At 47.7% G+C, this 14311-nt stretch overlaps 1 protein-coding gene across 2 annotated transcripts in view; it reads left to right on the top strand.

Annotated features, from left to right (window-relative positions):
- The window catches only part of LOC106578848 (myosin phosphatase Rho-interacting protein), a 75065-nt gene that overhangs the window by 48103 nt on the left and 12651 nt on the right, over window positions 1-14311 (top strand). The window contains exons 12-16 of one of the 2 annotated variants that reach the window (XM_014158056.3): window positions 31-708; window positions 804-941; window positions 3922-6573; window positions 9351-9498; window positions 9774-9891. In XM_014158056.3, coding sequence (XP_014013531.1) covers window positions 31-708; window positions 804-941; window positions 3922-6573; window positions 9351-9498; window positions 9774-9891 — 3734 coding nt within the window. The remainder of the gene's footprint in view (window positions 1-30; window positions 709-803; window positions 942-3921; window positions 6574-9350; window positions 9499-9773; window positions 9892-14311) is intronic. The other variant, XM_014158057.3, reaches the window with a different exon arrangement.

Below are 14311 nucleotides of genomic sequence, written 5' to 3'. Positions count from 1 at the left end.
TGAATCTAATGCCCTAACTGTCCTCCTCAGACCCAGGAGGGCATGCACACCCTGTCGGCCATGACTGCAGGCATACGGAGGAACTGGATCCAGGCTGTCATGAAGAATGTCAGACCCTCCACCGCTCCAGACGTGGCTAGCAACCACGGCTCCTTCTCCCCACTGGAGGGGCTGGTTCAGCCGGACGTGACCCAGGACTCCCCTTCCTCCGAGACCTCGTCCGTGGAGCGTGAGCCAGGTCCAGGCCTTAAGAAGAGTCGGGCACGCGAGCGCCGACAACAAGGCCGCTCAAAGACCTTCGACTGGGGCGAGTTCCGACCCATTGCCCAGGCTTTGGCCCAGCAGCGGGCCCAGAAGGCTGAGCCCCTGCAGACTGACATAGGAGACCCTGATCGGAACCGGAGGAGGGAAGAACGACGGAGGAGGTATGAATCTGTTACTGGCTCCTCCAAGGACCAACCAGCAGGCTCCGAGGGCGGGAGGATGGACTTTGAGAAGGGGGGAGGGAGTCAAGGCAGCCCTGGGGGTGAGTGCGTGGGTCCCCCCTCCCTGGAGAGGCAGCAGAAGGTGGAGGAGGAGATCGAGCAGCACTGGCAGCAGGTGGAGCAGACACCCATCAGGGATGAGAGGAGGGTACTTCTGCCCTCGACACTGCAGACCAGGGAGACGGCCGAGCTGGAGAAACTGCTGGAGAGCTACAAGAAAGGGGTGGGTGTTTTTATGGGAACTGAGATCAATGTCAAAGGTCAGAGGTTGCTGATAGGTCAGTGTTCACCTTGTCCATTGTACCTTGCCTCTCCCAGGTAGAAGAGCTGAAGCTGCAGTTGGAGAGCTGTCACCAGCAACTGCTGCACTCCAACCAGCACAAACAGAATCTGGAGGTCCAGCTGAGGACGGCTCTGGAGAGAGAGCAGCACGTCCGTTCCGGATACGTCTCCCAGGTAAGCACCACAGAGCTTTTCTTCTCCTCAGAGCTGTTCTATGCTCTATAGACAGTCCTGTTGAGTTAAGATTTCATGAAGTCAACCGTACAGAATGAACGGTGTGTTCTCTTTTCATTTCATAACCTCCTTTGCATGTTGTATTTTAATTGTGAGAAAACATCAAACTGACTGACATCAAAGCTACAAAACGGCTCCAGAATGTTCCTTTGCATGAGTCCGTTGGTTGCATGTGAGGAGAAACATCTTGTTTTTAGGACTCCTTTTACGGCTTCTTGCTGATGTTTCGTTTTTTTTTTAGGTAAGACAGATGTTCGCAAACTCATGCATGTGTATCGAACGTGATGCATTCAATTAACGATTAACATTTAGATGGATAAGTTTCCTTTTCGGTGATCCTGTGATGCTGTAAACGGCATAAATGCATTAGGCTACTTGACTTCAACAGTACAGCCATAGTAGTTGAAATAATGACATTTGGCTCAGAACTGTATGAAATAACATGGTTTGGCTTGTCTCCTGATGATTTTTATTTGAATGGATTTCAGATGTTTTGTTTTTTTACTGCTGTTCCGACCATCTGTTCTTCTTTTTACTGATGTGAGCGCCAGACCATTATACAGATAGTCGTTTTCTGTTGGATTTTTGCTTGTATGTATGTGTGTGTTAGAGAGCGGGTCAGTGTGTGTCCGTAAGGAGGGTTAATGTATGCTTTTTGAATTCTTCACCACTTATTGTGTAAATCTGAGTTTTATCAAAGATAGTTTTCTTGGATAGCTTGAGTTGACCGCTTTGATATTTAGATAGGGAGAGAATGTGGTTCGTTTATGCTGTCCTTTGCATTTTTTGCTAAAGCCAAAACAAAAAGGTAATTTCAGGAGAAAATAATTAATTTCCTGTTCATGTTGTTTTGACTTATTTTTGGTTTAAGAAGCAATTTTCACGTTCATTACACTGTTCGATTTTAGTTCTGACCTGCATTGTTATTGCTATTACGCAATGAAATGCAATGTGATGAGTGCCTTTTGAGAAATATTTTGTGAAGAGCGGAAAGAATTCAGAAAAAGGATATCTCAAGAACATAGTTTATTCCAAGAACCTGGTATGCCTCCCATCTCTAATTAAACCACCTAGCTAGCACTAACTTTGCATTACTTACCCCATGAATTAACTCCTTAACCATTTAATGTGCATGCTAATTTGTGATTCACTAATCATGGCCATTAAATCTTTTTCCAGCGCTCTAATTCTCATAATTTGGCCTAATGATAGAAGCTGTAATGTTTTTCATCGTTATGGTTAAATGGCATAATGTTGAAGTCAAAATGATATACGGTACCATTCAAAAGTTTGGACACACCTACTCATTCAAGAGTTTCTTTATTTTTACTCTTTTTTACATTGTAGAATAATATTGAAGACATCAAAACTATGAAATAATGGAATCATGTAGCAACTAAAGTGTTAAACAAATCAAAATATATTTTAGATTCTTCAAAGTAGCCACCCTTTGCCTTGATGACAGCTTTGCACACTCTTGGAGTTCTCTCAACCAGCTTCATGAGGAATGCTTTTCCAACAGTCTTGAAGGAGTTCCCACATATGCTGAGCACTTGTTGGCTGCTTTTCCTTCACTATGCGGTCCAACTCATCCTTAACCATCTCAATTGGGTTGAGGTTGGGTGATTGTGGAGGCCAGGTCATCTGATGCAGCACTCCATCACTCTTCTTGGTCAAATACTCCTTACACAGCCTGGAGGTTTGTTGGGTCATTGTCCTTTTGAAAATCAAATGATAGCCCCACTAAGTGCAAACCAGATGGGATGGTGTTTTGCTGTAGAATGCTGTGGTAGCCATGCTGGTTATGTGTGCCTTGAATTCGAAATAAATCAAAGACAGTGTCACCAGCAAAGCACCATCACACCACCTCCTCCATGCTTCACGGGGGGAACCACACATGCGGAGATCATCCGTTCACCTACTCTGCGTCTCACAAAGACACAGCGGTTGGAACCAAAAATCTCCAATTTGGACTCATCAGACCAAAGGACAGATTTCCACTGGTCTAATGTCCTTTAGTAGTGGTTTCTTTGCAGCAATTCGATCATGAAGGCTTGATTCACACAGTCTCCTCTGAACAGTTGATGTTGAGATGTGTCTGTTACTTGAACTCTGTGAAGCATTTATTTGGGCTGCAATTTCTGAGGCTGGTAACTCTACTGAACTTATCCTCTGCAGCAGAGGTAACTCTGGGTCTTCCTTTCCTTGCGCGGTCCTCATGACAGCCAGTTTCATCATAGCGCTTGATGGTTTTTCCAACTACACTTGAAGAAACTTTAAAAGTTCTCAAAATGTTCTGTATTGACAGACCATGTTTTAAAGTAATGATGCACTGTTGTTTCACTTCGCTTATTTGAGCTGTTTTTGTCGTAGTATGGACTTGGTCTTTTACAAAATAGGGCTAGCTTCTGTATACCACCCAAACCTTGTCACAAAACAACTGATTGGCTCAAACGTATTAAAAATGAAAGAAATTCCACAATTTAACTTTTAACAAGGCACACCTGTTAATTGAAATGCATTCCAGGTGACTACCTCATGAAGCTGGTTGAGAGAATGCCAAGAGTGTGCAAAGCTATCATCAAGGCAAAGGATGGCTACTTTGAAGAATCTGAAATATAAAATATATTTTGATTTGTTCAACCCTTTTTTGGTTACTACATGATACCATATGTGTTATTTCATAGTTTTGATGTCTTCATTGTATAATAATAATGTAGAAAATAGTAAAAATAAAGGAAAACCCTTTGAATGAGTAGGTGTGTCCAAACTTTTGACTGGTGCTTTATAGTATGATTTCATAATGTTTAATCGCTCTGAATCCAGAGGGAAATAATTTATGTATTACCTAAAATAATTTAGCTAGCCTTTTTCACCCCTGCTGTGTGTGTTAACCAACTTTCTGGTCCCCTTTTCCAAGCTGGAGCTCCCTTTGGTTCTGGAGGCTGATATCAAGCCCCAGACGAAGAGGCCGGAACTGGTTAGTTCTCAAGCGCAGAGCTTAGCAAGGAAGTATCAGGAGACCAAAGAGCTCCTGCAGCTGCAAGAACTGAAAAAGCGTAATATGCAGGCACAGCTTGGCCTCTCGCTTTCCCACCTCTCCATCAAGGAACTTTACTTTTCCCACCCCCAAACAACAGCCCCTCTGGAAAGCCTGCCTTCCTCAGAGCCGCCCGTCAAAAAGAATGTTAGCTTTTTGATCGAAGATAGTGTAGACAGGATTCAAGAGCTAGAGGACTTGATATCAGGAAAGTCCCTGACTCTGAAGGGACTGGTTAGATTGCTACGATCTCACAGTGAATTCTGCGTGGAGGCTAGTCTGGAAATAGGACAACAGGGTAGTTGCCAGAGGCTTTTGGAGAGCTGGAAGTTTCAACAAGAGGTAGACAACGAGTCCATGAGGCAGAGCTTGGCCAGGGCGGGCGAAAGCATCCACAGTTATGAATCGCGTCTCCTGGCCATGGAGGACATGCTAGGAAGGGTTCAGAAGGTGGAGAGCCGGAAGACCCCTTACGGACCACTGTGTCAAATCGAAGACCACTCGGAATGCCAAGAGATCACTGTACGGGCGTTGTCCCACAGGGTTGAACTTCTAAAGAGCGAAAACGGAGCGCTGAACCAGCGCTATCAGGAGATAGTGAACCAACTAACTGAGGCAGATAGGGAGATCAACAGGCTCAAAGCTGAGCTGATCAACCTGCAAGGCGGGAAACAGCACCTACTGATCCTAGAAGAGCTGAACGGAGTCAGGGCCAGACTAGCAGAGAGCCAAGCCAATGCTATCGACAGGGAGTTCTATGAGAGAGAGCTGAATGAGAAGTCTGTGAAGCTTCATGAGGCCCTTGTCACCTTGGAGGTGCTAGGAAGCAGCCTGAAGGATGGAGAGAGGAGACTGCAGCTGAAAGAGGCCACTCTCAAAGGTCTGGGATTCCAGATGGCAGAGGAAGGTGCTCCTAAGGAGAAAGGGCAACTCAAAGAGCAGCTGGAGGCAACAGGGGCCAAGCTCTTGGAAAAGGAAGAGCTCTGTAGAGAACTTCAAGCTCAGAACGTTGAACTTCAAGCTAGAAACCAGGAATCGGAGAGAGTCCAGTGTGTGAAACTTTTAGAGGCAGAGAATGAGATTAGGATGTTGCGAGCAAAGTTGGGGGTAAAGGCAAAGTCGGCTAGGGGAGAAAGAGAAGTGAATGTTAGTGAAGACTTGATGCAGACCGGTGAGAGGAAGGTAGCAGACAAAAGTGTTATAAAGCAAGTAGTAGGTGAGATAAAGATGAAGTCTGAGGCCCTTAGTCGGGTGTTAGATGTGTTAGTGAAGCTCGATGTTAGTGTGGAGAAAACCCTAATTGATCTGAAAAGCTCTTTACATATCACAGACTGCCTTGGATTCTTTGAAGAAGAGCCAGATGAAGTAAGTCAGAGAGTAATGAAAAGGTTGGTATTAGAGGCAGCGTTCTGGAGTGGTCTGTTGAACGCTTTAGAGGTTAGCCCATGCAAGACTGAAGGTGAACGTGCATGTAGTTTTGAAATGCGTGTAGTACAGCGTACGGTAGCTGAGAAGAGCATGTTGCTGTTGATGAACAGGATTTGTCCTCGACCCAAGATGGAAGTTGATAATAAGATGACTGTGACTGCACAGACCATGCAAGCAGACCTTTTGAATTGGTGCAGCTGGCTTGATAATGACACCAACACGCTCATTTTGAAAGATCTAACAGAGGCATTGCAAGAGAAAGTGTATTTGTTTAACCTAATTGCCTCCACCATTGAAATGTCCACAAATGACACCCTCCTGTCCTTGGTCCTAGCTAGCTTTGATTCCGGAAAAGTTAAGAAACAATGGTCTGAGTACCTTCAAGACGCAGCCACAGAAGCTCACATGGCCTTTCTCATCAGCAGGCTGAACTTCCAACACGAGAAAGAGCTGAAAGAAACACAGGTTGAGAAACTTCGGATTGGCAACTCTGACTGTGCCAACTGCCTTCTATTGAGAGAACAGAACGGAGAACTCCAATCCAAATTGTCGGATCAACAGAATCATCTGCAATGCCTTGAAAGCACTATGAGTGAAGATACTAGACCAGTAACACACATCCAGATCGAAGGGGAGCCCATTGACTCCCTGGACAAGGCCATACAGCTGCAAGACATGGTAGCCAAGCACAAGCTGGAGCTGCGGGAGACCAAGGACGTCTACACACAGGTAACAGAAAATCTGCGACAGGAGGTGGCAAAGGTGTCCGAGATATTGCGTCTAGAACGTGAAGAAAACGTGAAGGAGATTGACTCTCTGACTGTCTGCATGGAGAACCTGAAGAAGAAACACGAGACAGAGATGAGTGTCCTACTGGAGAAGTTCCATCATCAGATGGATGTCACCCCAGGAGCAGGCTATCCCACTGGGGCAGAGGATGAAACGATGTCCCCTGAGACCTCTACGACCTCCGCCCTCAAGGAGCGCATCCAGGAGCTGGTGGCCCAGGTCTCGGCCATGACAGAGGAGATGAAGCGGAGGGAGCTCCAGGGCGACGCAGCTACCCTCCGGCTGAAATACGACAAAGACCTGGAGAATCTGAAGGTGGAAGCCGTTCCTTGTCCTTTCTGTTCCTCCGTCCGTGATGCCTTGTCTCCTTGTGGCACCCCCCCACCCTCCTGCCCCCCCCCCCTTCCCTCCCTTACCCCCCCCCCCCCCCCCCCCCCTTTTCCTCTGTAGCCCTGCTATCCTCACTCTGCTTGCTTTCCTTTGTATATCAGTATCCTCCAGTGTTGCATGGTGACTAATCCACTGTTAGTGCATGTGGTTGTTGACGCTACTTGTGCGCTGAGGAACCCGTTTTGTTTGACAGGAAAAAGGTTAGTTAACCAGAACTACTTCTCCGAAATCCCAACTGGAACATTGTTTATGTGGGAGGCAACCCATCTGCTTAAGGAGACCAACCAGAACCTCTCTTACAGTCCCATGAAAGTCAGGCTGACAAAGAATTCAGGTCATGTTATTTAGTGTCTATCAGCATATTTACACATCCAATGTGAAATGATCATCCCAGTAGGTATAGTTGCTGATCAAATGACTTTCTCGGAAGCTACAGTTTGATGTGCTTCATTAAAGATTCCTTTCTTCAGTAGGCGTCGTATATATTAGAAGTGTCAAATACAAAACGGTTGAAGCCCTTTTAAAGCTGTCTACCTATTGTTGTCCTCAACAGATACATGATTTAGATAATCGGGTGGACATTTTGTTTTTTCTTGAGGGGGAAGTTTAAATGACCTGCATTTGAAGGTGCATGGGGCTTACCTCTTTTTGTCTTTTTGATGTGCTTTTGCTTTAACTGACAACAATTAACTTTTCCCCCTTCTGACATGCTGATTGAACTCATAATAATTGACAGGCTATCAAAACATTGCAGAATGCTTGAAGCGTAGACATATTTGCAATGCAGGTGCTTCTAGGTGCTTGCTGTTTGGGGTTTTAGGCTGGGTTTCTGTACAGCACTTTGTGACATCAGCTGAAGTAAGAAGGGCTTTATAAATACATTTGATTGATATTTACTTTCTTGGAAAAGTAATTCTTAAAAGGAAGAAATGCAATACAAGATCTAATCGCAACTAAAAAAAGTCTATTAACCACATTCCACCATGATCATATACCTAGAATCTTTGGTAATGTATGTGAACATATAGTTACCCAGATGTTTTTTATACGTTATAGATCCTGTTTTGTGTATTATTATTATTTATTTAGACTACATAGAATTCAAGTAAAAAAGAAAACAACATTTTATCCATTGTCATGGTCTCTACATTACGTTGTAGACGTTTATAACCAGGCTCCAGCTTTATATGAATAGTTTTAAGAGTTGTTGTTTCCTGCGTGTTTTTATTAGGCCTGAATAGAGACTGTTTCTAAGCAGATGACATGGGTTCTCCTACTCAGGTTTAGAACACAGCTTGGGAACACAGCTTGGGAACACAGCTTGGGTACACAGCTGACATGAGTTGACCTGTGCTACACCAGGTCTTTTGTTGTTGCTGCTGGTGATGTAATCTTTGTGTTGTTGTGTATGGAGACGGACGGGTGGTAGCATTTTTGCAGTCCTCTTAACAGTAATAACATTGTAATATCAGTAATAACGTTTTAGCAGATCTCTTCCTGGTCCTTGAGGACAGGTTTCATCCCTGGAACACAGTCCCTCCAGTCAGACATACTTTATTTACATGTAGTTGTATACTATACACCAGCCTCTCCCCTAAACAGGAAATGGCCCCCACAAACGCACTTAGACACAAACACACACACACACTAAATAAAGGGCAGGTGTTGCTTGCTGTGATGGCACAGTAGGAAGTGCCCCCAAATATCCAGCCAGTGGGTGGGGGGGTTGGCTCAGTCTCAAAGTTTGTTCCCTCCTGGGCCAGTTTCCTGAGCGCTGGGGAAATCCCTGTGAAAACAGACATTTTAGGAATAGAGAGCATAGGACAGTACTCAGATTAGCAACACTGAATAGAGGACGGAAGTAGGTTTAGTGTCGAGCTGGTCGGAAGGCCATTCAAATCCCCTCTTGTGGAAACATGCACTGTAATTATAATAGCATTGTGAGTGACTCTAAAACCGTGTTGATCAGACCCCGTCCTCCCCTCCCCAGCCTTCTTTCTCTATACTGCTAAAAGGTGTTGGTGCGAAGCTGCCAATCCTGCCTCATTTGACACAGACAGGCTGGCCGAGGGACAGTACGATGGAGACACACCAGACTCCACTGTCTGTCTGTCCCCACAGAATCAGCCTATTATCCATTGTTCTATTTGGTCTCATCTTAACCTCCTACATTCCACCAAGACATCCCCAATAGAAACAGATTATACGTTTTTCACATTATAGACGGCTAACAATATGACCCACTATGACATGAACTCAATTTGTGATAGGTGTTTTATGAGCGAGCAGCCCAGATTTCACTTGGCTTCAAATCGTGGCTGCGGTTGAATAACTTCACTGTTGCAGGGATAATTAGGCTACAGAACACAGCCTTCTCAATCACATTGTGTTCTCGCTGCCTACGCATTTCTTCAATGTATTGTGTATTCTGTACCAGAGGCTTATGTTGTTAATAGCTAAAGTAGCTAGCTGGTGTTTGTCGTCAGTGAAGAGATGGTCAACAGTGGTTGTGGCTGGGGTCAGGAGTTCTGGGTCAGAGTTTTTTGGGCTTTAACTAGATCCAGAGTTTGACCAGGAAAAATACCCTATAACTAGGGTCCAGAGCTTTTCCTAGTCAAATCACATGGTCAGGCAAGAAACTCCTGGCCCTAGCTTATGGTTTCATGTAGATTCACTTTTCACCCTTTCCCCTCCATTGATAGGCCACCTGTGAGAGGGGCTTTGCTGCCATGGAGGAGTCCCACCAGAGGGTGATTGAAGAACTGCAGAGGAAAAACCAGAGAGCACTGGAGAACCTACACGAGGAAAAGGAGAGGCTGCTAGCCGAGGAGACTGCCGCTACCATAGCCGGTCAGTAGTAATTGCGATAGCAGCTAACGCTAACCCAGTAGCACCTTGGTAATCATATAGGCCTAGTGTCCCATGCTAGCAGTACCATCAGGCTAACATTAAGTATTTTGTTCACTTGTGTACACAAATCCACAATTGTGAGTTAGCATGGTCTTTGGGCTCTGCTTTATAAAACAGTGTATTTTCTTTCTAAAACTACACGATTACCTAACGTGGTCCGTCAATGCTTGATGATCTCTCCTAAATAACAACGTTCTTTGTTTTGGTTGCCCCAGCAATCGAGGCGATGAAGAACGCCCACCGGTCGGAGCTGGAGAAGGAGCTGGACAAGGCCCGCAAGTCCAACAGCAACACGGAGAACGCAGACATAGAGGAGATATGCAGGCAACACGAGTAAGTTAGCATATCATTATGACAAGATGGCACCGACTGACACGTTCGCTGTGTTGCTAGCTCCTAGCCAACTTTGCAGTCTTTTGTTTATTTTATTGTTCCTTTTTACTTTATTTGCTCAAAATGTTTCTAGTATTATCGCCTATGACCGACGAGCACTCCTGGTCATCAGATCGGCGGTTACTCGCCACAAATTTGACAGATTCGACTTTCCAGAACTGGACCCTTTGTTCAGTTCTCCCAAAGCAGATCCATTCATTCCAGGAGCCCTACTAAAAAGAGAGCTAGCGTTCTAGTCAGACTAAGGAGAAGGGCAAATCACCTAATGCTTCCTAGTATTTTACTAGCAAATGTACAGTCGCTAGACAATAGGTTACAAGCTCAGAGTGAGGATATCCTACCAACGGGACCTGAGAGACACACATCATTTGCCTCACTGAAACGTGGCTCACGGGCTCCGTGCTGGATCCGGCTATCCAGCCTGCTGGGTTTTCCATTATCGCGTGGTCAGAGGAATCTTTCTGGGAAAAGTAAAGGAGAAGGCATTTGCTTCATTATCAACAACTCATGGTGTGACTGTGGTAACTTACAATTCCTCACAACTTTCTGTTCTCCCGCTCTGGAATACCTCCCGATTAAGTGCCAACCCCACTATCTCCGAAGATAATTCCCAGTGGTTATAATCACAGCTGTATACCCCCAGCACCGATCCTCCCATGAGGGCCCCCGCTGCTGTAGAAGACTGTGAGCTCTAGATCTCTGCGGCTGACGTCAGTAAGACCTTCGAGCGTGTGAATGCTCGCAAAGGAACCGGTCCAGACAGTGTCCCCGGCAATGTCCTCAGAGCATGCGCAGACCAGCTGGCTGGAGTTTTCACGGACATATTCAACCTCTCCCTGTCCCAGTCTGTGATCCCCACATGCTTCAAGATGTCCACCATTGTCCCTGTACCCAATCAAGCAAAGGTAACCTGCCTAAATGACTATCGCCCTGCAGCACTCACGTCTGTCATCATGAAGTGCTTTGAGATGCTGGTTCCAAGAACCAAATCAGCTCCACCTTACCTGACACCCTGGGCCCACAAAAATCTGCATACGATCCAACATATCCACAGATGACGCAATCGCCATTGCCCTACACACTGCCCTATCCCACCTGGACAAGAGCAACACCTATGTGAGAAAGATGTTCATCGCCTACAGCTCAGCTTTCAACACCATAGGCCCCTCCATGCTTGACACTAAGCTCAAGGCCCTGGGTATGAACACCTACCTCTGCAACTGGACCCCAGATGGTGAGGGTAGGCAACACACCTCTGCCACACTGACCCTCAACACGGGGTCCCGCAGGGGTGTGTGCTCAGCCCCCTTCTGTACATCTGCATGGTCACGTACGACTCCAACATCATCATCAGGTGACTGAAGAAATTCAGCATGTGTCCTCAGATCCTCAAGAAGTTCTACCACTGCACTATCGAGAGCATCCAAGACCGGCTGCATCATCGCCTGGTACAGCAACTGCACCGCCCTCAACCGGAAGGCTCTACAAAGGGTGGTATGTACTGCCCACTACGCTCCCTGCCCTCCTATTATTATCTACAACAGGCAGTGTTTGAGGAAGGCCTGGAAGATCGTCAAGGGCTGCAGTCACCCGAGCCGTGGACTGTTTACTCTGTTACCATCTGGGAAACGGTATCGGAGCATCGGGTCTTGGACCAACAAGCTCCGAGACAGCTTCTACCACCAGGCCATCAGACTAATGAACAGCTATGTCTCCCTGCATAGACCTACACCGTAGAGCCTATTGCACCACAGACTATCTGCACCGTAGAAATGATTTGCACGGACTCGCCACACATTCAACCCTTACACCTGCGTTTCCCAAGGGGTGAACGTTTTGGTTTTTTCCCTAACACTACACAGCTAATGCCAAATAATCAAAACTTGATGAGTTGAATCAGCTGTGATAATGGGGTCCATAACGTGCACCCCTTCGGGGTCCATAACGTGCACCCCTTCGGGGTCCATAACGTGCACCCCTTCGGGGTCCATAACGTGCACCCCATCGGGGTCCATAACGTGCACCCCATCGGGGTCCATAACGTGCACCCCATCGGGGTCCATAACGTGCACCCCATCGGGGTCCATAACGTGCACCCCTTCGGGGTCCATAACGTGCACCCCTTCGGGGTCCATAACGTGCACCCCTTCGGGGTCCATAACGTGCACCCCATCGGGGTCCATAACGTGCACCCCATCGGGGTCCATAACGTGCACCCCATCGGGGTCCATAACGTGCACCCCATCGGGGTCCATAACGTGCACCCCATCGGGGTCCATAACGTGCACCCCATCGGGGTCCATAACGTGCACCCCATCGGGGTCCATAACGTGCACCCCATCGGGGTCCATAACGTGCACCCCATCGGGGTCCATAACGTGCACCCCATCGGGGTCGGTCCATAATGTGCAGCCCATCGGGGTCGGTCCGTAACGTGCACCCCTTTGGGTCTATGGGGTCCGTAACGTGCACCCCTTTGGGTCTATAACGTGCACCCCTTGTGGTCTGTAACCTGCACCCCTTGGGGTCTGTAACCTGCACCCCTTGGGGTCTGTAACCTGCACCCCTTGGGGTCCGTAACCTGCACCCCTTGGGGTCCGTAACCTGCACCCCTTGGGGTCCGTAACCTGCACCCCTTGGGGTCCGTAACCTGCACCCCTTGGGGTCCGTAACGTGCACCCTTTGTGGTCCATAACGTGCACCCTTTGGGGTCCATGGCGTCCATAACGTGCACCCTTTGTGGTCCATAACGTGCACCCTTTGGGGTCCATGGCGTCCATAACGTGCACCCTTTGGGGTCAATAACCTGCACCCTTTGGGGTCCGTAACGTGCACCCTTTGGGGTCCATGGGGTCCATAACGTGCACCCTTTGGGGTCCATGGGGTCCATAACGTGCACCCTTTGGGGTCCATGGGGTCCATAACGTGCACCCTTTGGGGTCCATGGGGTCCATAACGTGCACCCTTTGGGGTCCATAGGGTCCATAACCTGCACCCTTTGGGGTCCATGGGGTCCATAACCTGCACCCTTTGGGGTCCATGGGGTCCATAACCTGCACCCTTTGGGGTCCATGGGGTCCATAATGTTCACCCTTTGGGGTCCATGGGGTCCATAACCTGCACCCTTTGGGGTCCATAACGTGCACCCTTTGGGGTCCATGGGGTCCATAACCTGCACCCTTGTGGTCCATAACCTGCACCCTTTGGGCTCCATAACATGCACCCTTTGGAGTCCATGGGGCCCATAACCTGCACCCTTTGGAGCCCATGGGGTCCATAACGTGCACCCTTTGGGGTCCATGGGGTCCATAACCTGCACCCTTTGGGGTCCATGGGGTCCATAACGTGCACCCTTTGGGGTCCATAACCTGCACCCTTTGGGGTCCATGGGGTCCATAACGTGCACCCTTTGGGGTCCATGGGGTCCATAACATGCACCCCTTGGGGTCCCGAGGACCGAGTTTGGAAAACGCTGCCTGACACTAACACACACACACACAAACTCTCAACGTTGCTGTTCTATCATGTACTATTGATTCTGCTGGGTGACCAAGACACAACCACTTTATATTTGTAAATCCAGTCCATTATTACTATGCTACCTCTTCTATTACTTGTTTTTTTACTTTACTTTTTAAAATGATTGATTATTAATTAATGTTCTGTAATGTTGAGGGAGCTGTGGACGTGACTGCACCTTTTATACCTGCTGGAAACTGTGGACGTGACTGCACCTTTTATACCTGCTGGAAACTGTGGACGTGACTGCACCTTTTATACCTGCTGGAAGTGTGGACGTGACTGCACCTTTTATACCTGCTGGAAACTGTGGACGTGACTGCACCTTTTATACCTGCTGGAAACTGTAGACGTGACTGCACCTTTTATACCTGCTGGAAACTGTGAATGTGACTGCACCTTGTATACCTGCTGGAAACTGTGGACGTGACTGCACCTTTTATACCTGCTGGAAACTGTGGACGTGACTGCACCTTCGGGGTCCATAACGTGCACCCCTTCGGGGTCCATAACGTGCACCCCTTCGGGGTCCATAACGTGCACCCCTTCGGGGTCCATAACGTGCACCCCTTCGGGGTCCATAACGTGCACCCCATCGGGGTCCATAACGTGCACCCCATCGGGGTCCATAACGTGCACCCCATCGGGGTCCATAACGTGCACCCCTTTGGGGTCCATGGGGTCTATAACGTGCACCCCTTTGGGTCTATAACGTGCACCCCTTTGGGTCTATAACGTTCACCCCTTTGGGTCTATAAACTGCACCCCTTTGGGTCTATAACGTGCACCCCTTGGTCTATAACGTGCACCCCTTGGGGTCCATGGGGTCCGTAACGTGCAC

The sequence above is a fragment of the Salmo salar genome, chromosome 19 (genome assembly GCF_965601325.2).
Source record: "Salmo salar chromosome 19, fSalSal1, whole genome shotgun sequence".
In the NCBI taxonomy this organism is placed as follows: domain Eukaryota; kingdom Metazoa; phylum Chordata; class Actinopteri; order Salmoniformes; family Salmonidae; genus Salmo; species Salmo salar.
The sequence above is the reverse complement of the archived record's forward strand: the minus strand, read 5'-3'. Positions and strand labels throughout refer to the sequence as shown.